The sequence below is a fragment of the Chlamydotis macqueenii genome, chromosome 5 (assembly GCF_036417535.1).
Source record: "Chlamydotis macqueenii isolate bChlMac1 chromosome 5, bChlMac1.mat, whole genome shotgun sequence".
NCBI lineage: Eukaryota > Metazoa > Chordata > Aves > Otidiformes > Otididae > Chlamydotis > Chlamydotis macqueenii.
This window is the reverse complement of record NC_141560.1, coordinates 18,104,382-18,131,367: the sequence shown is the minus strand read 5'-3', so window position 1 is coordinate 18,131,367 and position 26,986 is coordinate 18,104,382. Positions and strand designations below refer to the sequence as shown.

At 37.4% G+C, this 26,986-nt stretch overlaps 2 protein-coding genes across 4 annotated transcripts in view; both read right to left on the bottom strand.

Annotated features, from left to right (window-relative positions):
- The window catches only part of TRIP11 (thyroid hormone receptor interactor 11), a 31,488-nt gene extending 24,134 nt beyond the window's left edge, over positions 1-7,354 (bottom strand). Inside the window, exons 1-6 of the mRNA XM_086748121.1 lie at positions 6,940-7,354; positions 5,491-5,567; positions 3,713-3,823; positions 2,311-2,583; positions 1,427-1,495; positions 563-728 (exon numbers count right to left, since the gene is read on the bottom strand). Of these exons, the coding sequence (XP_086604247.1) occupies positions 563-728; positions 1,427-1,495; positions 2,311-2,583; positions 3,713-3,823; positions 5,491-5,567; positions 6,940-7,090 (847 nt within the window). The 5' untranslated portion in view covers positions 7,091-7,354. The remainder of the gene's footprint in view (positions 1-562; positions 729-1,426; positions 1,496-2,310; positions 2,584-3,712; positions 3,824-5,490; positions 5,568-6,939) is intronic.
- Positions 7,355-10,666: 3,312 nt separating this feature from the next.
- Positions 10,667-26,600, bottom strand: ATXN3 (ataxin 3). 3 transcript variants are annotated; one of them, XM_086748315.1, is made up of 11 exons: positions 26,559-26,600; positions 22,812-22,976; positions 22,229-22,273; positions 20,748-20,833; positions 20,281-20,347; positions 17,807-17,894; positions 17,422-17,554; positions 16,128-16,303; positions 15,592-15,715; positions 14,749-14,837; positions 10,667-14,082 (listed from the first exon to the last, which is right to left on the bottom strand). In XM_086748315.1, the coding sequence occupies exons 1-11, from the start codon at positions 26,580-26,582 to the stop codon at positions 13,988-13,990; spliced, it is 1,092 nt and encodes a 363-aa protein (XP_086604441.1). In that variant the 5' UTR covers positions 26,583-26,600; the 3' UTR covers positions 10,667-13,987. The 3 variants fall into 3 exon arrangements, with proteins under 3 accessions (XP_086604441.1, XP_086604443.1, XP_086604442.1); XM_086748317.1 differs by having other exon boundaries at positions 22,812-22,972; positions 26,559-26,589; XM_086748316.1 differs by lacking the exon at positions 22,229-22,273.
- Positions 26,601-26,986: the final 386 nt, after the last annotated feature.

Below are 26,986 nucleotides of genomic sequence, written 5' to 3'. Positions count from 1 at the left end.
AAATAAGAGGTTTACAAGCAAATCTTATATATTCGTGCAAAAAAAAAGCCCCTAAAGGAAACCTAACTGACATGACTATTTTTATGGAATATGAAATACCTATAAGACAACAAAAAGCTCCTTGTGAGAACTATTGAGACTAAGATGTGGTCCTTAACGCAATCTTTGAGCTTTTGTCATGTAACCCAATTAGCACATCATACTTCTCACCAAAATTTACTTTTGTGCTGAGATCCTTATGTTCAACTTTGTATGTCTCCTTAGTCAGTTAGAAAACCAAGAAATGTAGAATTTAGAGCACATTTGATATATATAGAAACTGACCCTCTAGACTGATATATGTCAGAAGATGAAATGCTGTCACTACAGCATTCAAGCCAACCACAGTGAATATAAGATACTAGGACATGCACATGTCGAATATGAAGCTGAACTAAAGTTGAAATTCAAATTCCTAAACATCATGTATTTGATATCTATTACACTGTTAAACACAAATTTGATGCTGTAACCAAAATTTACCGTATATTAAATAAAAAAGAAAGCATGTGGTAATAAAGACCTTGCTGCAACTGATTCTCAAGTTCTTCAATTCGCTCTTCATATTCACTCAGCTCTTCTCGGTGTCGACGACTTATCTCTACTAGCTTTTGCCTGTGTGCATCCTGCAATACTGAAAGTTTGTGTTGATGTTCATCTATTTCTTGACTTAAATTCTGTTTGAGCTCCTAAAAATATCATCAGAGAAACAGAATGGTAAAATACAGTACAGAGGTTTAAGAAAGAAAAAATTTAAAAAAAAAAAAAAGTCTTCCCTAGTAAAATTAAAGGATTTATTAAAGGACTTCTTTTGTTGGTTTGGGTTTTTTTAAACATGCTAAACATGTTAAAAGTCATTCCTTCTAAAAAATGTTTACACAAACAGATGCTCTACACAATAGCAAATATTAAACCAATGCAGAGAGATTATAACTCTTTCATAGGAAGTGGATTCAACAGAACATACTTCTAATAACTTTCAAGGATGACATGCAAATCCATATTTTGTATCTTCAATTAAAAAAAGGCAAGATATTTCTGAGAAGGAAGAAGAAATTATTTTGTGTACCTACAATTCAATCTCATGTCACCAACAGCTTCTGAAAGTGATTTGCCCTCATAAATAGTAATGTCATTCTTTTAAGCTTACATACTATTAATCAAATAACATAAATATCCTTTCTCAGAAGAACTGATTGTTATTAAATATAGCACAGCAGCACTTCAGTCAGCAGTACAATTACATGCCTACATGCATTTTAATAGGGAAAATGTAAGTGCTAGTGTTGTAAATATTTTAACTACATTCACAAGTCACGTGATCATATGCCAAACCATAAAGAGTGAAGCATAAGAGAAGACTAGATTGTCAAAGTTGTTGTCATACCTTAACAATATTTTGCAGTTTGCATATTTCACTTTGTTCAGCATCATTTGTCCCTTGCACTTTGGAAGACTAAGAAAAGAAAAATCACATATCCATGAAAAAATTGTGACAAATATGTGTATTTTTCATGTAATTGCTTCCTCTACTGACACTCAAAAGAAGAAAACAACAAAGCTAACATGAAGTAAGATTCAAATCTACATTAACTTTGATTTTAAAAGACATTTTATTAGAAGCTTTTTAATTTTCCACGGATTTTTAAATTATTATTACATGCAAGTGTGTCAAAGTTTGGGGGCGGGAGGGGGGGCATGGGAGTGTTATTGCAAGACAACAGGGTTGCTTAATTTTACTTGAGTATTTCCACATGAGAAAAGTACACCTTGGAAATCAGGCTATAGCTTGGAAAATTATGACTTGCATCAACAACAGCTTGAAAGATATTCTTTCAAGATATTCTTTCTTGTCTCAGCATACTATGAATTAAAGTCCCATATCAAGGACTGAGAGAAGAGTAACTAAAAGCAGTATGCAAGTATCCAGCTATCACTTTGAACAGTAGTGTGCAGTTTTTGAAAGGCTGCACAAAAATGAAACCCTGAAGTAGTATAATGTTTATTAAACCTTTTTCCTAACTTGACAAATCATGAATAAAAGCATCACAAAAGAGCATTTGGAAGTTAGCCACTGAATGTGTCCTTAGTGACATGACACCAAGAAAATTACTAAAAGATTATTAGGTTTCAGCTTTTCCATCAAATCATGTTGTTTCTAGAAACTATATGGCATGAACTTTCAAAAGACCCAGTCCCAAACCACCAAATACAATTAAAAGACTAATTTGGAGGACAGAGGGGAAGGTAAGATAGAGGCGAACCACTCACCAGTGCAATCTGCTTCCAGTGGTCAATCTCAGATTCAAGCCTAGAAACTTCATTGGACAATCTGTTTATTTCTTGTTGTGACCAGATCATATCTCCAAAATCCATGTCATCTCCTTCAAAACCTGAGGAATATCTGACTACTGGAACACAGGAAGCTGATGTAGCAGCTGGTGGCACAGCACCTCCTAACTGTGCTGACTGAGCAGCCGTCTGTACTTTCTGCAGTTGTTCCTGTAGTGCATTCTGTCTAGCTTTTAGATGGCTGATTTCCACCTGAATACACAGAATACAATGCATTGTTTCAATAAGAAGAATATTAAAATACATTCTACTTTATCCCTTACAGCCTTATGAAATGTGAACAAACCAAACAACTCCTCCCCAGCAAAAATTACTGATTACTTTATACTAAAAAGAAAAGGAAAAAAACCCTAAACACTCTCTAAATGGAGAAAAACAGTCTTACCTGATGTTTTACAAAGTATCTCATGCAAGGACACATACTAAAAGTCTTCAAAGTTTTTAGTTAAGTAAAACTTAAGTAAAAGTGTTTGCTGAATTTTTCAGCAGCCAAGGTACTGAAGTACTACTGCAAGATTCAGGCTAACAGGTTGTACAATAAATTTAAATATTTGAAGAGGGTACTCAGATATGAAAATCCGTCAGTTGTTTATATTACATTTAATTTTTCAAGCTTAACAACTCAATGTATTGAAAATTTACTTATTTACAATAAACTGAAACTAGCTGCACGCAATTTTCTCATAACAACTCTGTTACTGTATTTAATAAGCAGAATTCTATAAATCTCACAATTCTGCTTCCTCCGGTTCCTACAGGCATTTACATATAAAGCAGAAATGAAGCTCCTTTTGTGTAATTCTAGGCATACTGGCAAGTTTCTTCATTTAAAAGGCTATGAAATCTCATGTAACACAACAGGTTATAAAGCTGATGTTTCCATCACAAAGGGACACTTCTCAAGTTAGGAAAGCTACTTCTGTTCCCTTTCACTGTTAAGATAATGATAATATCCACAGACAATATAACCGCTTCAAATTATGAGAATCTGCTCCGTTGCCTTCCTTAATGATAACTGAATCAGAAATACATAGCAGTCGTGAAAGTGTCCTTTCTCATAGTGATTCCAGAAACAATAGAAACTCTGATACATGCATGACATTCTCTTGCCTCAACTATCTCCTGGCAGCTCTGCTTATATTATAAGATTCAATGAAATATGTGTCTTAGTCTCTCACTGTCTACATTAACAAACCAAGAAACCATAACTGTGACCAATGCCTCTACTGAAAGAGCATAGACAGTATAACAAAGAGATCAAACAGCATAATACAGAAGTTTACGGGACATACTTACTGAAATACTTTACTCTGTATCCTACCTCTTTCTGCTGAAGTTGATTTCGGTACTCTATAGATAACTGCTTTATTTGAAGCTCTGCTGCTTCATGCTTTTCTTCTAAATCACTACAAACTTTTTTCAGTCTCTCATTCTAACAAAAATGAGAAATGAATATTGGTAAATTCTGAACAGTTCTTACAGAATTAGAGAAGCATAAGTCTGTTGAACAGTAAAGAAATCAATTAAATTGTACAGATTTCTCATGTTATTTCACTCAAAACACACACACACAGTAATTTCCACATGTGCGCCCAAAATCATGTTCACGTCCAAGCCATTTTTATATGGCACGGACTCCAGTTCACTTTCACAAAAAGGTTTGTGGTGACCAGAGGTAAATGCCAAGAAGAAAAATTCAGGGCTCATTTACACCTTAGCATCATCCACAGGTGTAATTTAAGAACAGCCACAGAGCACAAATCGGAGCTAACATCCATACAGTCCAGTATTTCCTCTCTAACATTGGCCAATAGCAGATGGCAAGAGTCTAGAAAAAGGATAAGTAGGAACAGTTACTTCCCCAAAATACTATCTTAACTTCTCAGTGCTCCTTAGTGCTGAAGACATACATGGAAGTTGTTGGTTTACAGTCATAAATAAAGTCACAAGACCAACAAGTCCTTTGTAAAAGTACACAAAGTCACTTTCCACAAGGGCATATGCAATTTGTAAGCAGTTTTGGAAGAGCACGAGCATCCGTAGCTATGTCAAAATGACCATACAGTAAAGCAACACAGACAAAGAACTGCATCAGAGAACACACACACTCTATACTTTGAAGCTTGCTGCAAAAGACGTGCTGTACAGCACATATATAAAACACTGTAAAATAATTTTAACTCTTCCCTAGACTGAATTTAGGAAAACGCCAAAGATTTTTACATTTGTAAGCTCTTCAGAGCGAAGTCTATTGCAGCAAAGCCCACATGATCGTAGGAGCAGTCACGGGATGCAGTGTTTAGCAAAAGATAAAAACTTGGACCATAGCATACTCCAACAAATAAATGTGCCTCCCTAACTGTGATGGTGTGTTGTGGTTTGGCCCTAGACACACCATCACAGCTGCTCGCTCTCCCTGCCGCTCCGTAGTGGGATGGGGGAAAGAACTGAGAAGAAAGGAAAACTTGTGGGTTGAGATGAAGACAGTTTACTAGAACAGCAAAGGAAAGTTACAATAGAAAATTATAAGGATACTAAAATATAGAAAATTAATGATGGACAATTTCTCACCACCTCATGTACCAATGACCAATACAGCTCGTCCTGAGCAGCAATCACAGAAATTAAACCAAGCAGCAAGCAAAAGAACAAGAAAGCAAGAGATGCCTCCACCGTGGGCAACCCCCACTTATACACTGAGCGTGACGTTTATGGCATGGAATTCTTCCTTTGGCCAGTTTGGGTCAACTGTTCTGGCTATATCTCCCCCAGCTTCCTGCACCTGCACATTAGCGAAACCTGGGAAGTCAGTGTCCTTGGTCTCTTTAGCAACAACTCATAGTATCAGTGTGTTTTTCAACATTCTTCACATATGAAATCCAAAACTGGTTGGCTGCTGAGACGAAAATTAACTCCATCCCAATCGAAACCAGGACATGGCAGTCTGTCACCAAAAAAGAAAGATACATTCTAACACCACTGTCACCCTTGTTTCTAGATTTACTCAGGGACAAGCAACTTCAGCACAATATTTTACCTTTACAAGAAACAAATGTTATTTATTGCTTTTAATTATAGTGGTGTTCCAAAATCTCTTACTTCAAACTTTAGCGCTGCATTAATACTTTCTATTTCTCTGAGTCTAGAACTGGACACATGGAGCTCTGTCACTGCATCTGAAAGAAAGTGAAAAGTTTCATTTTTATTAAATTACTTTTAACCTGTTAAGTAGACACCAGCTAAGAGCACAATTATTAATAAATATTTTATTTTGAGTTGCTTCAATGTTCATTCCCAGGTAAATATCAAAAGCTGCTTTTATCAGAACACTGTCAGAACTATTTTTCAGATCAGAGAGTCTTTCTGAAGATAATTCAGTTCTCTCTTATCTAGACTATAAGTCAGATCACGAAACGAACAGAAAAGTATGGATTTAAGCTTTAAAATAAGGGAAATTAAAAGTTTCTGCTTGACTACTTTGTGTCATTGCATCTGTTTTTCATTCAAGACTTTGCCCCTGACATGATAGTTGTGTTTCTCTGTAATCTCGTGTGAAGTTTCAAAACAAGAATTAGTTCTGTAAAATAAACACAACACTGACTAAATTTTCAGAAAAAAAAAAAAAGACAACCAACAAACCCCACAAAACAACCCACACAACAAAATGCTCATTTTTTTCGCAAGAAGTTACAGTTTCAAGATGGAAAACAACACTGGTGGTATTAACCTATCGATATTTATTACCACGATATACAATTGCTTTATCCAAAAAATCGAAAGTTTTATTAAAACACTTGTAACAAAAAGGCATTATCAACAATATAAAGAAAATATTATACTCTAGAATAAATTTACTACTACTTATTGAACACCTTACTCTGATGTTTCAGCTTTTTTTTTGTTTCAACTTTGTATTTTAAATATGAATTATCCTGACTTCTAATTCCTATAAAACAAGGGCCACATTCTCCTACTTGGCTTTCTCTGGGCCTAACTGAAATATAAATAACAAAACCATCAGAAACACTGGACCTTTGCCTGTGGGACACGTCAGACTTAGATCACATCAGTAGCAAAAAAAAAAAAACCCAACCCCTCCGTACTACTACCACTCTGCAGTTTTATGAAACCACTCTAAAAGCAGCTAATCAAACGGGGTTTTAGATAAACTAAGTAAACAGAACGGAAGAGGAGCGTTGTTTGTGTGCTTTCGTCAGTGGTCAACACAACGCTTCACGCAACTCAGGGCCTTCCCAGCTGGAACGGGTTTACCTCTGCTGCTACAGACTGGGAATCTGCGTGTTTATTCGCCGGATCCTGAGGTGACAGAGGCGGAACCAAAACGAAAACAACGCCAGCAGCTCCCCCGAAAGGCACCCAGTCCGGTTCAGCAGGGCCGTTCAGCTCCCCCGCCGCTGCCGATCCCAGAGGAAACCGGCGGCCGGAGGAAGGGCCCCATCACGAAACCAGGCCGGTGCCAGCAGGTACCCACCGAACAGGGGCAGCCCCGGCAGCCATCTCCCCCCCGCCCCGCCTCGGCCCCCTTACCGCCCACTTCCTCGGCACCCTCCAGCAGCATGTCCTTGGTGAAGCTGGAGATCTGGCCGGTGAGCGAGGACAGGCTGCCCCCCACCTGCCCCAGGGACTGCCCCAGGGACTGGCTCAGCCCCGAGCCCAGCCCGCCCAACCACGACGCCATCGCTGCCGCTCGGAGGGCTCCGGGCCTCGCTCAGTCCCGCGCCGGGGGGCCCCCGCAGCTGGCAGCCGGCTCCCGCGGGCGAAAGGGCAGCGTCCTCCTCTTCCTCCCTTCTCCTTCTCGCTAGGGAGGGTCAAGACTCCTGCTGCGGGCTCAGCAGAGCGGTCTCGGCGCGCATCCCTCCGGCACCACCCGGCTCAGCAGCTCCTCCCGGCAGCTCCAGCCTCTGCCACCTCGACGGCCGCCATAACAGCCCCTCCCACCGCACCACCGACAGCGGCGGCCGCCGGCTAGAGCGCCCCCGCGGCAGCGGTAACGCGTCCGCGCCGGCGGAGGCTGCCGGGGCCCAGGGCGGGCCGGGAGGTTGATGCCGGCTGCGGGGGTAGGGATATTTTGTATCCTAGTGTGTGTTTTCACAGGATAGGCAAAGTTCCTGCAACACTAGGGCCCTCCTGCTTTGGGGGTAGGTGCGATGGATGCCTGGCTGGGTTTCCAGGCACAAGGGTGGCGCCGGTCAGATCCAAAGTTTTTTTTTTTGTTTTTGGTCAAATGAGGTGTTTAAAATTATCAGGGACCACAGGGAGTACTGCACTGTTATAGAAAGATTTTTTTTTATATCAGTATTGTTCTTAGTATTAAAACTAAGTACAAAAAACTAATATTAAAAACTAGTATTAAAACTAAGTAACTTAGAATTAAAACTAAGAACAATACTGATATAAAAAATCGCCGATATTGGGAATAAAATACAGGGCAGCTGGCTCATAGCTGGTTTCAAATTAATAACTAGATAAGAATATTTATAATTAAAGCACCACATGAAACTGATAAGAAAGAGCATTTCACAGGCAAAATCGTAGCGTTTTTAGAGGGGAGCTGAGAACACAGCAGAACACACGCTCCGGAGTTGGAAGCTGGCAAACGTTACTGGGCAGCTGTGGAAAAATGGGCCTGTTGCTCCCCGAATGGCGTGGGGCTGAGCCCTGCCGAGGGGTGGGCGGCTGGCCCGCCATCCCCCATGGCCTTCTCACCTGACCGGCCAAAAACAGCTGTCAGGTTTGACAGCTTCCTAATAAAGACCGCTTTCCCTCTTCTTCCATGAACAATTTTTCCCATCGGGTTTATACATAATCTAATTTTAAATTTAATATTTACCACCCTTACAATTACCCATAATAAAAACAATCACACACTAGCTCAAAAAAACTCAACAACCAAGCATGCACCAGAACTGTAAGTAGCAGCAGTGCTGTGATATAGCATGAAATGTAAACATATCTGTTAATTGGTTTTGTTAATTTAAAACAACGGGTTTAATAGAGATGAAATGTTTATGATGCTCAAAAGACCCTATTACCACAGTTTATTTTAACAAAAACCATATAGGTCCACAGGAGATGAAAGATGTGTCATCTTTTTCAACAATGGTTAAGTCATTTTTATGGAAACGGTCTTAACATTTTTAAAATAAGATCAAGGATGGCCTCCAGACTTTTAAAAATACTTAGAGATGCTAAAAATATCTCCTGTTTTGGTTCATTTTATAATGCTAAATATGGCACAAAGTCAATAAAGTAGCACAGAGGGCTTTTTTCCCCCCACTTTTTAAAATTACTACTCTTGAAGAACTAGAAACTGACTGCTTAACATTGCAACTCATTTTTTAGCTGACTGGCTTCATCTGCTGTTGATAAAGGTACACAGAAGTAATCCAGTATACTCTATGGACTGACAAAGCTACGAAAACAGTGAATTGTGCCACAGAAAGAATGTGTATTATGGTAGCAAAACAGGACATATCAGCTTATTTTAAAATTAGAAAGCATACAATTTAGTAAGATGTAGCATTACTATACCAACATTCTTCCTAACAGGAGTGTCTTTACATAAAGTCTGGAATATCAACAGATAAGACATGAGAGATGACAAAATTTTATAAGCAAAAGAAGATTAGCCCACTGATAATGTGTATACACATCTGGTGCAAATCCCATTCATATCAGAGATGAGAGTTTAATGTTTGATGATTCTGTGCCCAGTCCACATATAAGGGAATGCACATATGTAAATACTCAGTCAAGAGAGAAACATTAGAAGCTATAATCATATTTATTTTAAAAAGTGATATCAAATACAACCATATATATTCGTGCCTATTTGGAGAGCATTTTCAAAATATCAAACAGCACTGCCATTTTCCAGTCAAAACAATGACAAAGCATTTCAGCTTTCCTTTTTTTAATCTTTTCAGTATTATAGGCTTTATATACACAAAATAGAGACAAAAACTGTATAGGAATGCAGAGCCAAAGACAAGATACTGAAAGCAGAGTCTCAAGACAAAAAAAAAAATAATCTATTACTGAAAATGATTTCTAAAATACACAACTATTAGGCAAGAGATGAAAAAAAATATTCCTACACAAAATCCTAACACTACACTGTTTTGTATACATGGGGTTTTGTGTAGCAAAAAATAAAATTTTAGCAGTGCTTGCATGCTTTGAAGACAATATCAAGGTGGGTTTTTTGTTGTTGTTTTTGAGTTCCTTTTTTTTTTGTCTGGTAGCATTTAAATATCACATCCCTTTTCTGTTCAAACCCTTTCTCTAAGTTTCCCCTCCTGAATTCACACAGTGGCTATACTGGGAGCAGGGGGATAAAAAAAAAAAAATTAAAAAAAAAAATCTAAGTGTAGTAACAATTATTTGCTTTTCTTAACACAGAAAATAAAGTAAAAATATTTAGATTCGGCAAAAGCAGTTGAAAAATCACGTGTACTTTAACATTCTCAAGAACTGTAACTGGGGAATTTGACGACTGGCAGGTTAGACACTAAAGCATTCCCTCCATGTGTGAAATGCAAGTAAGGCAAAATGTTTGTATACACATTAAAAAAGTTTATTGCAAAACAGCTCATGCTTTTAAGATGCAAACCTGGATACAACACAAACAAGCTACTAATTTGAAGCTAAGGAATTGAATATTTGGATGGGGCCAGTTCAAGTGTATTAAGCATTGTTCTTGAACAACTGATTATGTGTATGTGGGGAATGGGTATATTTTATGCAGGACAGTAATGGCTTACTAAGTGAGCAACATTAATATTATATCTAAGCCCTTAAAACAGTTTCCACTTCAATTTTTCTTTTCCTTGGATTCTTTTTTCCATTCTTTTAAAAGTATGTGCTGGTAACATGAATTGTACAATAATACTTCTTTGTAAGTCTGAGCTCTAGAGTTCCCCAAGTCAATTCCCCATAATATTTCTTAGTAAAAAGGCCACCATTTGTACATTTTCATCATTATGTTTGAAACAATAGAAAATTTCACAGACATTTTAAACTGTAACACATTCATTTTTAAAAGCCTGTCAATTTTGTAATAAAACAAAGCAGCTGGCAAATGATGGTATTTGTCTGAGATACAGAAATAGAATTGTATACAGAAACAGAATGGTATACTAGGCATGTGCAGAAGCTATTTTAAAGTCCCCACCACTCTACAAATTTGTAAGAGGAGCAGTAGTCCAACATGAAAACACATTGGAGATTTAACTTTGTATTGGTTATTTTTAAGTAGTCTGCAAAGTAATTCAGTATGAAAAATAATGAGTACATTAGCTGAAAAGTACATTTAAACACTTGCTGAAGCTGTTCGAAGTGCACAAGAAGCCCACGTGTTGGAGAGGAAGCCAGTATTGTAGCAGACTAGTTTCAAGCCCAGAAAAATATTGCTCATATTTAAACTTGCTGTGCCTAACAAGAATTGCATTCAAGCACGACTGCATTACACCAATTTTTCCTCCTGCCCACATTACAAGACCATAAAAGCATGTTACAGAATTATACTTACAGAACTAATTTTAGAAGATACTTAATGTAAGTATCACTCATTCCCCCTACCCTTTTGATTTCTATAGGCAAAACACCACAAATTATGACACATGGACCATTCACTGTATGTAAGATAGTAAAAACCTGTTGAATGAAGTATGAAATTCCCTTAAATATCATATGGTAATTAAAAAGAAAAAATATTTTCTGCTCCTTTACAATGGACTTTGGCCTAAAGCTACAACATGGGAAAAAACCTTCAGCTTGACAGAAGAGATAACACCATAAATAGTCTCTAAATTAATAAACACTTTATGAGCATAGTTCAGCCACGTTGAGAACTGCTTATCACTGAAAGAATGCACACCAAAAAATGAGACTGGCTTTTTATTGACAGCTTCTTGGCAGGTCCACACATTTTGAACTTTAGGTCTGGGTTATAAAGTGTGTACTGTCAGCAATTAGTCTTTTCCTTTGGTGCATTTAACGTACGTAGCTTAAATTGCTATGTCTTAACTGATCGACTAGGCAGATACACCTACTTCACTAACCTTGACATTCCCCTGAAAATCAAATTGGTATTTGTGGAATTACAATGTTTCTACACAGAAAGGAATAATGTTAGCCTCGTAATGACTGACACAGTTGCGCTTTTCGAGCACTGTAACTTTATATTCCTTACATATTAAAACACTTAAAACATGAAAGTTCAAATACAAACCTCCATGCTTTAATGATTATAAAAACATGTAATTGTCACAGGGTACAATTAATGCAATTCAAGGGGCTTAGATTTTTTTTTTTTTAAATATAGGGCTGCTACACTATATAGCTATAGAAATAATAATTTTTTATTATATTCTTATAACAGGGGATAAAAGGTCCATGTTCCAAGAACTGCTACCACACTGCCAGTCTATACCTATTTACAAAAAGGAGAGTCTTATTTCTGAATCAGTTTATGGCACAACAAAAGACGGGAAATTAAAGCTGTGGATAATTTACAGCTGAGCAAAGAAACAATTCAGTGCTTTACAGATTCCTTTCCTGTTTTCAGTTTCATATAAATTTTAAACTGAAAACAGAAATTTACATCCTGAAAAATAATAGCATTTCATAATGGCATACACACATGGACTTTTAAAGCCATTGTTTACCTGTATTAATTTGAGACATTACACATTAATTACAATGTGCATGACAGGATTATTTTAAAAAGACAAAATTTAAATTCAGTTTTTAAAAAACAGTGCTCTCTCATGTCAAAATCCGTATTGTCTTGCACATACGAGTGGTTCTGGTGACACTCTGGTTGAAATTCAGCACAGGTAAAAAAAAACAGAATTTAGTTCAATTATGTATAATATAATATCCTAAGCTATTCAAGAAACCATTGCTGTAAACAAATCTTTACTGAGAGGTTAAGAGCCCTTTCATGCACAGTACTACTTGATGCTGAATGTATATTTCCATCTAGCTACCATTAATTTCATACTAATTTTAACTAAACATTACTAATGTGCAATGATATAACTTTAGAATATTTTGAAAAAGAAATCTGGGGTTATCTTCAGAAGATTCTTCCGATGCCTGTGCTAACTGTTAATGCATTAAGTGGAGTACAACTTATGTACTCTATCTACAACATACTTCCATATAATTTATATGTAAACAGAATTTGTATTTCAAGCACCATTTAGGAAAATGAAACATATCAATTGTTGCACTGAAGTTGAAAGTCGGGTTTGGTCACCCTGTTACACATTCATCCTGGATATCAAAGCAAATGTCTTACAACCAAGAGAATAAGTTACCTCACATACTTTGCTCCTCAATTTTTCTCAGGATCAGAAACAGCATAATAAAAAAATTGTAAGGTGCATGAATAAAGGCCATTCCTGAAAAAGCTGCAACATTCTGACAGACGCTCATAAAAAGCATTTCAGAAAGAACATCCACACAGACATAAATATTCATTCTTAAAAGAGCTACTTGCACAGGGGTCATTTCAGACTTCAGGAATGCACCCTATATGTGTGGCACTGACTTTATGGCACCTAAATCCCCTCCCCTCCTTTCTCCTAGACTCAGTTACAGCTCTTTCATACTGAAAAGTCAGAATGAAGGGTTGAGCCCAAAGAGGAAAAGACTCCAGAAGAGGTAGAAAAGAACACCTGTTTAACCCAACTGATTATATGCTACTTTTATAGTGAAGACAGTGGCATAACTAGAAAGAGCATAACAAAACAAAACAAAAAAAAAAAAAAAAAAAAAGAAACCAAACCGAAGAAGGTAAGTTATCTGCAAAAAACCAATAGGGCAATGCAAAAAGCCTCCTTTAAACATGGATCTGAAAATTTTACAGTTGGAACAGAAAGTAAAACCAGAAAGAGTCAGAAAGTCAGAAGTCACTGAAAAATTCAAGAGTAACATCATAATCAATAATACACTTAAGATTTTATCTTTAATTGCAAAGTATGAAAGTTATGGATTCCCGTTTCTCCTGCAGAATGGGTCATTTCAACATCAGACAGCAGGACTGAAAAGCTGACATGAAGTCATTCAGAATAAACAAGCACAAAATGAACCATCTAAGATAAACAGAATTTAATTCTTTCTCCCAGTTTAGGTGATTTCTTATAAAGAACTTCGTCATTTATGAGCACAACTTATTAGCTGTATCTACTTTTCCATTAGTACTGAAGGAAATCAGTTGATGTTGGTTCTCGGCACCTTTTGTATTTTATACAGAACTCTTCAAAACATTTAAACTTGCTTTTTAAACGCAAGTTACAGCTGCAAACATGTCTAATTTTGTTCATGTGAATAGTTTAAGTAATTTTAATACAACTACTCTAGTGAACAGAGTAGTAGGAGTGCTACAGTTTTCTAAATTAGTGCAATCTTTTTTGTATTTGCAGATTCCCTCTAAACTCTGACCCCAACTCCCCTTTCACTCCTGCTTCCAGAACTCTGAAATGAACCCTGCTTGTGCAACATCCACACAGTAAAATTATAATGGAGACTTAGTGTTTTGACAATAAGAAGGAAAAAAAAAGTTATGTCATTTCTCCTCTTCTTTATTCAAGTGGTTTCTAACAGATTCCAGAGACATATTCATGGCTGCTTGAAGCATGTCTTCTTCACTCATATCACCTCCTAAAGAAAATAAATGCATATAAGTTGTAGCAAATACACAGAGCTAGTTCTTAACTGTAGTTAAATGCTTTCTTTTTTCCTTTTGTCCACATTCACCTGTTTCCACCCCCAAAAGTGGTTTTGTTTTTCTTTTTAAACATCATTGAACATTTTCCACTTAGGTTTCCATCCACAATGGTCAGTTTGTAACAAGTAATAGACATTAATTTTGGATCACCAATACTTAATACTGGTAAGGCCTACATACTTATGTTCTATTGAAAATTGGTTCCAGTAATTTTGTCAGATATTACTCCAAGTTTACTACACTGTCGTACGACTTTAAAAGTTATTTAGAAAACAAATAGTTGGCACAAATCCCATCAAAGATTACAATTTGTAATGCTTGAGCCAAACAAAACAACAAGAAGTAAAGCCAGAACTCAAATGGTCTAATAGTGAGGCTCTTCACTCTGGAACAGGATATTGACATTCAAAGCAGAACAGGCTTTTCAAGAAAGTGATCCTTTGCTTCAGTGCCAAGAAGAGTAATGGCTGTGCTATATAAGTCTGAATGGCTGCTGGAGTGAGAAAGCAGGCAGACAAGGGAAGTTAAGAAACACGAGTACAACACAAAAGTGAAAAGACAAATACTTCAGTGTTGGAAATAAGTTTAAAAAACAATACCTGGGTCAGTTTCTGGAGTGCTTGAGCTTAGAGTTGCCTTATCATGCAGGTTCAGGGTCCGATCTTGCTGCTGTAGCTGTTGTTGCTGCCTGAAAGTTTTATAAATTTATATGAGAATAACATTAACAGAAGTATGAGTCTTATCTAGTCTATTTCATTGCAAGGAAGGCCAGGAGTGAGAAGCAGATGCTGTTTGATACAGTAAGAGCCCTGCACCTAAAATCTCTTCAATCATTTCACCCTGCTAACCTTCAGACACCTATCTTCCCAACATTATATTCAAAGCCACATTACTGTATTCCCAGAATTCGGATGTTCTGCATTCTCATCCTCTCATGCAAAGTCTGACTCCTCCATTTTATAGCATTTCTCCCTAGTCTATTTCCTCCATCACTAGGAGACAGATAAGGAAAAGCTACAACAATACCCCAACTATGTATTAAGAAGGTACTCCAGAACAGCAACGTAAAATATCATCTAGAACACTTTCATGCGATGCGTGTTAGAGGCATCGTTACCAGAAGCAAAGTCTTAAGAAAAGAATACTTTTCTTCAGGGAGATAATTACAGAAGTTTACAAGATTTCATTTAAAATACTTCTAAAACATGTATGTTTTCTTTCTTCACAAGACTGATGTTGCATTACTAACAGATCCCCTCTTATTTACAGGTTTCTTTTCTTCATAGGAACCACCTGGGAATAGCAAAATTCAGGTACTGTTAGGAAAACATGTTAAGAGATAAAAGTTAAGCTGGATCTCAGTCAGAAACCCATCCATGCCCCAAAAGCACTGAAAAACAAGATATCTACTTCCACATGCAGTTTTCTATCAACTACTTTACTTTTCAAAATATGCTTGTCTTCTCCTTCGCAGTTCTTCTGAAGAAAGGGAGTCAGTCTGACTGGTGTCAGGCAACTGAGGAACATTCTGTGGTAATGAGTCCGAGAACTCACTTCGACGACTACCTAAAACCAGAACATGCCATATCCTACTAATTATAGTAAAATGAAGTTAGTAAATGAAATATAGCTTAAGAAAATGTCTTCAAATTTGAGGGGAAGAAATAGACTGGTTGGAGAAATAAGAACCTAGGTTAACTTAACTTGACACTATCTCTCCTCCTCACCTTCGGACTGTTTCCCTTCCCTCCTGCCACTCTTCCTAATGACCAATGCTAACATGAAAGTTGCAACTTTTCAAAAAGCAGACAGGAGATAGCTACAGGAAATTCTGGATTGTCCTTCCATGCCTCAAAGCCAGTCTTTTCAGAGAGGGTAATGCACGCTGGAAAAAGTGGCTGACTCAAACTGATTTCAGGAACTGCCTAAGGCATAATCAACATGAACACCATAAGAGAAATTTAGATGAGTACTGCACCTTGCATGCTGAGTTGAATGGCTCTGCGAAGATCAGCTTCTTCATCTTCCATATCAATTTCCTGCCTACTTAGAGCCAGGGCTCTCTGAAAATTCTCTTCATCTTCATCTAACATGCCTCTTCCATCAAAAGGATGGTTAACTTCTATTGCTTGGTCCATATCACTTCTGGGTAGCCTGTGAAATTGATACATTTATGGTAGAATTCAGAGAGAAATGATATTAACTTTTACTATGAGACTTGAAGTAAATATTTTCTGCTGATTTAACTCTACTTTTTTTTTTTTAACTTTGGAAAAAACCACTTTGCTATTATGAAAAACCATTACATAAACAAATATTTTCATTTCTACATAAAAAAGCACAAGAGCTGCTGTGTGCAGCTATAAAACTGAAAATACCACATCTCTAAACCCATGCACACGTTGACAAGAATCTGTTTGACAGGAAATACTTCAAAAACAATAAGGCTACAAAAACCAGTAATACATGTAATTCGAACCTATTGCTTTTTAAACAGTTACACAAGCAGAACATAGTGTATGTGGTCTCCTTCTTAGGAAGCTTTGATGACCACACTAGAGCAACAGATCCTCTGTCAACTATACACACTTTCCATGTTAATGCCAAGTAGTTTGTTTTTATTCCATCAATTTATAACATTAGTTTACCTTTACAAAGTGGAAGAAATAATAATGAACTAATTCCTCTGAAAAACATTAAGCCTTTTTATCTGTATACAATTTATTAACTATGAAAATGTAATAAAATTATTGCAGAAGTAGTACTTCATAGGCTTTCAAGGATGGTTTATATTAGTATGCATCACAACAGAGCAGCACCACAACATTCACGCTGAAATTATTCCAAAAGGGAATACCGTACGATTTACATGATGTGGAATTTGGATATGGGTTTCTCATTCTTTTCTACTTATGACAGAATGCACAAGCCAGTTTTAATTATAGATTGATTACTATTAACCATAGGTTGGTAAGATTTGCTAACCCATTTTACTATAATTGGAAAAATATTGTAATCTTGAAGTTAAAAATCTGCACTATACAACACTTACGCACATGGAAAGAATGAATCCTGATTAAGGTTGTTTTTGCCCACTTAAGAACACACAATTTGTATTCTACCAACTTGCTTTTACTGTGTGCAATAGTAGTAAGCATATTGCACTAACGGTACTCACAATTACATCTTAAGAGGTTTGTCTTCATGTAGGCATTAACCATGGAAACCAATCATACTGAACATTATTAAAATGAACTCTCTATTTACCTTACCTCTGATCTCTTAACTGTGCTGTCTCTTCGCCAATTAGTTTTGGTCGCTGCATCTGCTGTACCCGAATCATCTGCAATAGCTGATCAGCCTCACAGTCTGGCAGGTCACCTTTTACTACAAATATGGAATAACCTGAGAAAAATAAATCATAAGTCTACAGCATTAAGGTGCATGGATAAACACTCTAAAATGTACACTATATGGAACGCAATGATGTGCAATTTATTACAATGTACGGCTCTACCTTTCATTATAAGGACTTGTGTTATTTCACTATTTCAATCATAAAACTAAGGGTAGTTAACTGAATATTTAAGTTCTAATAAATAATGATTATTACCTACTTTTAATTAATGAGATTTAACATCTGCAAGTTACTATTACCTTCCTGTTGTAATTGAGCCAAGAAAAGTGCAAGATATGTATCTGATATTAGTTCTGGACCCATCAAGAGAGAGTTCAAGTTAAACCACTGTAATTAAGAAAAAAAAGGTTTGAGAGAACAAATTAGCATAAAGATTACTCGGTAATCTATTTCTGTACATTTTGGTCATTTGCTACGATGGAATATCCAAGTAAATCCAGTAAAATAAATTACCAAAAAAAATCTTTTGAAGCACAGTACCTATACTGCTAAAGGTTACCCTTCAAATACTCTTCAGCTAACAGGAAATCTGAAGCACGGCAATTACTGCATGCTCTCTCCCATTACTGAACACTGATACCAGGCAAACAGATTAAAACAGATAAGTCAAAATATAATGGTAGAAGAATTATTTCAGACATCATTCTAAATTCTGCTTAATTCTAGTTTTAGATCTGTTCAGAGACTAATGAAGGAAGAAACCCTTCGTAAGTTAATGCTGTATCTTAAGAAATTAACAGATACAGGAAACAACAGTTGAATTATTTCCATGAAATACTTTCATTAAACATGCTGCCTTTAATAGTGAGTGATGCTGAAAACAATTACTTCTCCCTGAGATAATTTTTTAATTTAAAAATTAAGAAAAGTGAGCTCAAATGTAATTGCTGATAGTACAGCATAATATTACAATAGGGGACACTTGAGATAACTATACACAGATCATTTCTAATTCCCTGAAGACAACTGGTCAATTATAATACTTCTAGAGAGAAAATATATTTAACATGGACAATAAAATATTCTACCTTTAAAACCCCAAATATATTGCAATCAATCTGAATAACCTTTTTTATACCACACTTGTTCAGCATTATCCAGTTTTAACCAAGAAGCATAATTTCAGCCAGCAGAAGGAGAATTCTATCTCCATTCTCACAAAAATTCATTTATCTACCTAAACTTCCATATATGCAGTCATATACTTGCAGTCAGGCCCATACTATAATTCACCTGCAATATAGTTAAGTGACTATCTACCATTCTGTCATTCAGCCACTTGATTTGTCAAAAACACCCTTTGTCATCAGGAAAGGGTAGTAAGACCAACAGTGTAGGAGTGGGGAAGAAAAAACTGTGTAAACAAATACGATGTACAGATTACAGACAAACTTTTAATAGGGTGTATGGAGGAGGAAGGTTTGGTAAACTAATTTTGCTTTAACTATAACAGATGAGAAGCAGGTGAAATCCAAGCCAGCCCATCTTGTCTATCTTTTATCATTACTCTCTAGATATAACAGACACCTAGTATTGTCTTAATGTGGTTACAATCCACTTGTACAAGCAAAAGACATCCCCCCTCCAACTTAAAATATCTTGGGCTAGAATGCTGTCTCACAAAATTCCACATGGCTGTACACATAAAGAACATTCCGATACTTTCAAGAGACCATTCAGCCTTTTCAATAGGAAATACAGAAAAATTGCCTGTAAACACAAGCCATACTTTTAAACTAAAGCAGAACAGCAGAGTTTGGTTACTCACAGGTGATTTTTCTTTTTTTTTTTTTTAATTTAAATTTTGGGGGTTTTATTTAATCTAGATGTCAACATAACTAGCCACCACTCACAAAACGAACAAAATGGGTAAAGAAACTCCTATCCACTACTGTAGAATCTAAAAGCTTATTTCCTTAACATTTTCAATGACAAAAAAAAAAAAAAAAAAAGAAAAAACCAAACGCCATTATGTTGTATAAAAGCTTATGCAGTGTGATCCAGAACAATGATTGGCTACTGAAATAAAACACTGCATTGGTGTAGCAAGGGACATGAATGTGACTTAAGTTATATGTTCCATATACTTGTATGGCCATCCCTTACCTTTAATAACTATTTCGTGCTTAAAATACAACTATTTCAGAAAGTTTTCTAAAATAGTGCAAAGTTGTGATTCTACTTTCCCCAGTCTTATCCTGATGGACACTCTTAAATACATGCAATCATAAATATTAATACATTTCAAAGTTGAACTTTTTCTTCTACACAATGTCCATTTAAATGAGCAAAATTATTTTTACAATGTCAATAATTTAGTGCTTTAAAATAAGTTTGCATTCTATAGGGATCCAAATCCTCGTCTAGGACTCCCCCTCCCCCCACCTCATAAAATTTTTCTGCTCTTTTTCATGTAGAAAATAAAGAAGAGTTTAAGATGTCACACAGACTCTACCAGAGCTGCAGCTCCCTAGAGAACAGGTTCACTGGGGAACTGATCCTAGGGTCTTTCCCTCGGCTAACATTCATAAAAAGCTGCCTGGTATTTTTGTGATACAGTTGTGACATAACTTTTTTTTTTTTTTTTAAATACGGGATACTATTAAAGCAAATTGCAGCAAAAGCTTGCAAAAAGGCCAACACATAATCTACTCGCAACCACTTTTCCACCCCCATTCTGAAGTAAATTTTTAAATAAAAAAGACAATGTCACCTGTTTTCCTAACTTTCGAACTGTAAACCAGTGTTCCTTATAATTACAAATAAATGACTTTTCATTTCTGTAAAAAGAAAAACAAAAGGTATAGATAAAATTTAATACTCTAATATTGGAGTATGTATTAATATTTAAGTTCTTTTCTAACACTAGTTTAAACTTATATAATAAAATTTCAGTAATACAACTGTTGATGTTACAGACTACTTATACTGCTTTTATAAGATTTAGGAAGTTGACAACATTACTGAAATATCCATATACCTGTGATGGCACAGATACTGAGATATCATGGAAGCAGAGAGGACAGATGCTCGTATGCATCCCCAAAAGGAAAAAATTAAAGACAGAGAGGATAATAAAAACATCGGAATACAACAGATCTTGAAATAGTAATTTTAAAGAAAGGTTTAAGTCATTGATTAAGAGTACTAATTTTCTGTGGAAAAACAAAACTGTCTTACATAGGGTCGATCCCAAGCCTCTGATACTCTGGGCTGTTGAAGAGGATCAGTTCTAAACCCCAAACTTTCAAGGCATTGCTTATAACCTGTCAAAAAAAACCAAAAGAACTTTTCATGAGTCAAATCGGTAAAATCTAAATTTAAGCAGTGCAACCATCTTAGCTACTGTAAACAATTATACCATTTTCACAAAACTTAGATTTCAAAACATTGCTAAGAAACCTATGAATCACATTATTCAAAACACAACTGTCATTAATCTACACGCAAACATAATGCGCACACTATATCTAAGGGGAAGTAACAAAACTAGGATTTAACTGAGATGTGTTAATAAGCTTACTCCTCCAGACAAAGCTGTAACTTCACCTCCCACAGACACTTCACAAGTAGTCATCTCTCTGCTCTCTATGCCCTGCCTCCCCCCTACATATAATGTCATCCTTCTCCCCAGTAACTGTTGGAAATTTTGCACCACTGGACTGTCACAGCATCAGTCAAGTACATTAGCACAAACACTTAAAATAACTCTTTAAAGCTATCTGAAGTAATGCTGTAAGAAATTTTAAATTATCAATTCATCTTCCTTTCAGTGAGCCAACTATGTAGCAAGTGAGCAAAGCAATGACAGGACAAAAAAAAAAAGTAGAGTATAAGGAAGTGGGTTTTTTTTCAGCTTCAATATTGAAGCAGCACAATCAAGAATACAAGAAATGCCAAACTGTTAATGGTTTTTCACTGAATAGAAAAACAGCCTTGTTGTCCCATAAGGAAGAGAGGCTCTCAAGGGATTCTGGAACATTGACAAGCACCTCTGAAAGCTCGGGAAACAGCCAAAGGTGCAAAGCATTGCCTATAGTTCTAGTCTAGACACAAGCCCCAATCTAGTGTTCAATACCTTTTTTTTTTTTTTTTTGCTGTTCTAAGTATTTATTATTAACTACTTTTCCATTATGCTTCTTTAAAAAAAAAAAAAAAAAAAAAAAGAGAGAGAGAGAGAGAAGAAAAATCACAGCTCTGAAATGTCTGGAGTGTGTTATAAAAACTGGAATACTGATACCACAGCTTTTCCCATCCTGCAGATCACTGTGATAACCCCGTAACCATTGCCAAGGGCTTTACAGTCTACAGTTTGAGAAAACAATCTCAAGTCTGCTTTTTCACCTGTAGTTCACTGGAGTCAAGGTCTACACCTGAAGCGCCCACAAGAAGCAACTTAGAAATCAAGCTTATTGCAAGGTTTCATTTCACAGTTCAGGAGTCTATGCTTCTACTATGTGTTTAAGGGCCCATGAACTGAAAGAACTGAAGAGCAAGTCACTGCTCTTAATGGAAAACACCCTAAAGATTTAGAAGTCCAGCAATTAATCCTGTTAGGCCTATAAACTGGAAACTAGATTTAAAACCTTGATACCATTTAAATTACATGACAGAATATATATTGCATAAATTAAAAACTGTCAGTACAGAGCCATGCTTACTTGAATTGAGAAGAATCCACTATCATCCATATTTACAGAAGGCTGCTGCTCAGTGTGTGGTTGGGAGGGAGAAAAGGGGAAAATGGTGTAAGTATAAAAGGTCAGAAATAATTTAGATTTGAAAATAAATGTAACTGCTCATACTTAAAGCGACAACTAAATACATCCTAGTCAGTCAGACTGATTTCAATGCCCAAATAAGCTTTTTAATCAAAAACTCAAACCTTTAAATTAGAAACGCTCAGTGCTTAAAGGACAGACAGGCACAGAAACTTCTGTTCCTGTATCTGCCACTGGCTTACAAAAACAAAAGACAAATGGCTGATCCTCCTCCTCGCCATGCCTGACCTTCCTACCTGTAAGGTAAAGATAATGTAGCTTTTTGTAGAATTATTGTAAAGCTGTACTGGTTAACATCTGAAAATGCCTAATTTAAAATGCATGAATGAAAAGGCCTAGAAATTTAAGAAGTTTTAGCATTAGGAAATTAACTTTCTCTAGCCATGCAACAATAGCAGGTCTGTGCTACACAATATTAGATTTCAGGCAAATATCAAGCAACTTCAAATTAAGAAGATTTTACCTGTAAAAATGTTCTATATTCTTCACTAGACACTCCTCCCTCTGCCATCCTCATTCTTTCTTCCTCATCCAACTGCTGTGCAATAGATGACAACTCAACAGGACTGAAGTATTCCCCTTGTAGCAAATTATTCAGACAGTGCTGAGCACACAATGAGCCTTCTTGCTAACATTAGAAGAGAAAAAAATACCAAAGACAACAACAACAAAAAAATCACATTAATCTTTTACTCTGTAAAATGACTCATTTCATTCTGACAAACTTCCTGCCCTCCCCACTCACCAAGAATGCCATACATTCTTCAGATGTATTACACTGCAAGCTAGAGAATACAACCCACAATTTGACAGGGAAGACAAACCCAACACACACACTAGGAAATAAATTTCATGTAAAAGTGTTCTTTTTGAGAACACTGTAAAAATGTGGCATGACCAAATCAGACAGAGGCTCTGCAACCATCAGGACAACCGATTCTGTCCTCTTCCAAATCACCACCACGTGAAAATGAGACAGTTTAGATCTCTACTCCTCAGTTACAAATGTTTTATGCATCAGATTCTCTCATTCTTTTTTCAACTTTTCTTCCCTGACAGGTGTGGCTGTCAGCAATCTGTTCTCCACATATGGCTAAAGAAAAGCAGACCATTAGGACTTCAGAGAGATTTAAAACTACACATCTACAGAATTTCTTTCCTTCATTTCAGGTTACTCACCTTTTTCACGTTATAACCGATTTGTTTATTGCAAAAAAAAAAAGTGATTAGGAGCTGGAGGAGCAGTAAAACTAATTTTCCACATGAAATTTATGTACAGAAACTGCGTAAAATAAGCTAGTACTACTGGTTCTAAAATCCTGATAATAATAACGAGGTAACAGGAGAAAAATTAAATTCACCATATTAAACAATGTGTTTTTGTTCATAAACCATTTAAATGAAAAACACTTCAGATGCTTTGTTACATATCAAGCACATTGGAGATAATAGAAATGTAATATAACATTTTTAGACTCTTAACCCAAATTAAAAATGAATAAATTAGAAATGTGAGTTATGATTTTGTAGTACAAATTTTAAAATAACTAATCTGAATGAATGCATGTCAAGCCTCACCATTTTCATAAGTGCAGACAAAATACTGCCTTATTAAAAAAAACCCCAAACCATAAACCAACGAAATTACGGTTTCCTATGAAAAGCAACCTTTCTTTACAAATAACTAAAGTGCAGGAAAAAATGACATCACAGTTTAAAAAAAATTTTGCTTTTCTCTTTTGTTTTAATCAGTCCTCACTTTTATTTACATTAAAAACTCTAATGTGCATGCATGCTATTAAAAATAAAATTAAACTCCCCAACAAAAATAAAGAAGATCCCTCCCTCCTGCCAAACCCACAGAAACTAAGAACGCAAGAGCATGCCTTGGAGGAATACTCTCTAAACTTCCATGAAAGCCTCATACAAATCATACGCACAAATCTCCCATGATCTCCCTTACAGCAGGAACCTTGAAAGTTCCCTTTACCCTAGATTACAGAACATTCCCAGGGCTTCATCACTCTATTGAGCAACGAGTTATTAAAGCTAGACTGGCTGTACAGCCAGGATCCAACAGAATCCATAAACCTCCTCCAGCTCATGTTCTTCCCACAAGAAGAAACTCAAGATTAAACATCAGCTCCTGTCCCTTTGGGTCCACATCCCTGCTGCTGGTCATATAATAAAAACTGTAACAGAAGAACCTGCTCAAGAATCACAGATTTCTTCATCATAATTATATGAAACTGATTTAGAATCAAAGAGATATTAAAATACCCTTGAAAATTAGTTGCATTACACTCCTAAATCTGAATTTCATTTCTGTATTTGTACACTTCTCTCTTAAAATAATAAACATTAATTTTCACAAAACTCATACATATTAAGTGCAAAACAGAGAAAAGAAAACTGATCTTACAGTTTTTAACAGACATTAACTTCCATTTTTTTTTGTGCAGAGAATACTGCGTCCTTCCTTAATCTGAAAACCTCCTGTTGAAACCTATCCCGATATAAACTGCTGCCCTGCTTTCAGTGTTTTCAGCGACTCGTACCTTATCAAAGAAAGTGCCAACTTCTAGTATAGGGGCTCCTTAAGTCCTGCTTTCTGCAATTGTCATTCCCCTGTTAAAAATGCCATATTGCTTAGGTCTTCGCATTGTTAAATTTCTTTTATAAATACCATGTTTTTCACACCTTTTAACTGGTAAATCTGAGGTGTGCAGATTCAAGGAGGACAGATACATGCAGCACTTTAAATATTTCGATAGGAACTGTGATAGTGCACTTGACAGGGGTGGGGTGAGTGGAAACTCCCCTTAAGAAAATAGACAGAGGTCAAGTTAAATTTTCCCTACAATAATAATGATAACAAGATAAAAATATTTGGTACTCCAATTTAAAACAGGCATTCAGGTGTAACTTTGTAACTGTGTAAGTAACTTACCAGGGAGCAGTTATGTTTCACATGTGAGACACCCAAGACTGTACCCTCTGTCCCCCAAAATCTGTAGCAACTACAAACTACAGCTTCTAAGTTTGAATGTATTATGCTCTGTCATTTCAATTTCAGCAGAGTTTTGTTGTTAAACTACAAAGCAATTTAGTCATTAAAAAGTTATCATTTCATTGTGTGATAGGCTAGGCCAGATAAGAGAAAGTTAGTTGTTTTGAATTAATTTTCAAATCTAGACTGGAACCCAAGGTCACTGCAGCAGAGCCCATAATGACTGAAATCTAACACTCATCCTCTGAACAGCAGCTGTTTAACACCACAGTGCTTGCCAAGTTTTGCTACCCAAACCAAGTTTGAAAGAATACTTCTGAGGTTCTATGGATTTCAGAATAGTTTTATTTGCTAAGTAAACCAACCATTATGCATTAGAACAGCATATAAAAACTAGTGTTACTCTTAACACAATAAAGGTGCAGCGACATTGGCAAAGTAAATAAAAAGACAATTATACTTGAACAGCATTAAAGCTGTTCATATGCACAAATAGCCCGTATTTGTGAACCTGAAACCCTGAAGAGCAGGTTCATAGAATGGTTTGTCCTCCAAAACAGGAAACACAGAAGCACAGAACATGAATTAGGATTTCCTTAACAGCTCTCCCTTTCCTGCTCGTTACACAACTCCAACCAAGCCAGGTTAGGTGAAGAAACGTGTCTGGGAGCACAGAAACAACACTGCCTGTCGCTGCTCATCTTCATGCTCATTTCTCAGCCACGCGAGTTCTCTCTCAAGAAACAGGAGCAGCTGTAGCCTGCACCTTCCCATACTTCAGGTCCATTTTTAAAGGCCGGGAAGAGCAGTCACGGGGCGAGACGAAACGCTGAGGCTCGGCCCTGACTCTCTTTGATCTCCAGGAACATTTCCTCTTCCCGCAAAGCCAAGCCACAGGCACCGGGAGCGCCGCGCGAGAGGGCCCCAGCTCTCCGCTGAGACAGAGGAGACCGAGCCGCTGCCTCACCCGGCCACCGCATGGATGCTGGGGAGAAGCAGTGCGGCCGGGGAGGCCGGGGCCAAGCCTACCCTGGGGACCGGGGCTACCTCAGGGCCAGCGCAGGGATGGGAGACCCGGCCGCCGCCCCGAGCAGCTCCTCAGAGAAAGCACTCTCGCCCCAGACGACCAACTGACGACGCAATTCCCCGTACGCCGGCCAACAGGCACCCCCGAGCAGCAGGGCCCAGCCCCTCACTCACCCGCTCGTGGAAGATCGACTCCATGTTTATTGTCAACGGCCAGCAGCCTCCGCCTCATGTGACTGCGCCAGCCAATCAAACCTCCTCTTGCTCGACGACCCGCTGCAGCCAATCCGCGCGGGCCCCCTGCTGAGCTAAGCCACCCGGCTGAGACCGGCGCCGAGCCTGGCGGCGCCCCCTGCCGGTGAGGAGGTCGCCAGGCTGATCCTCCGCCAGCTCCCCCCCGCCGGGAGCGCCCCGGCCCGTCAGACAAAGGGGTACGGCCCCTTCGCCCCCCGTTCCCCGCACGAACTCCGAACGCCCCGGCCGGCCTTGGGAAGGTCTGCTTTCCCTGCGTCACCGGGCTCAGCTAACGGCCCGCGGCACCGGTTCCCTTCCCGTCCTCACCAGCTGCCCGCCCCAGCCCTGCCTCACGCCTCTACCAGGGA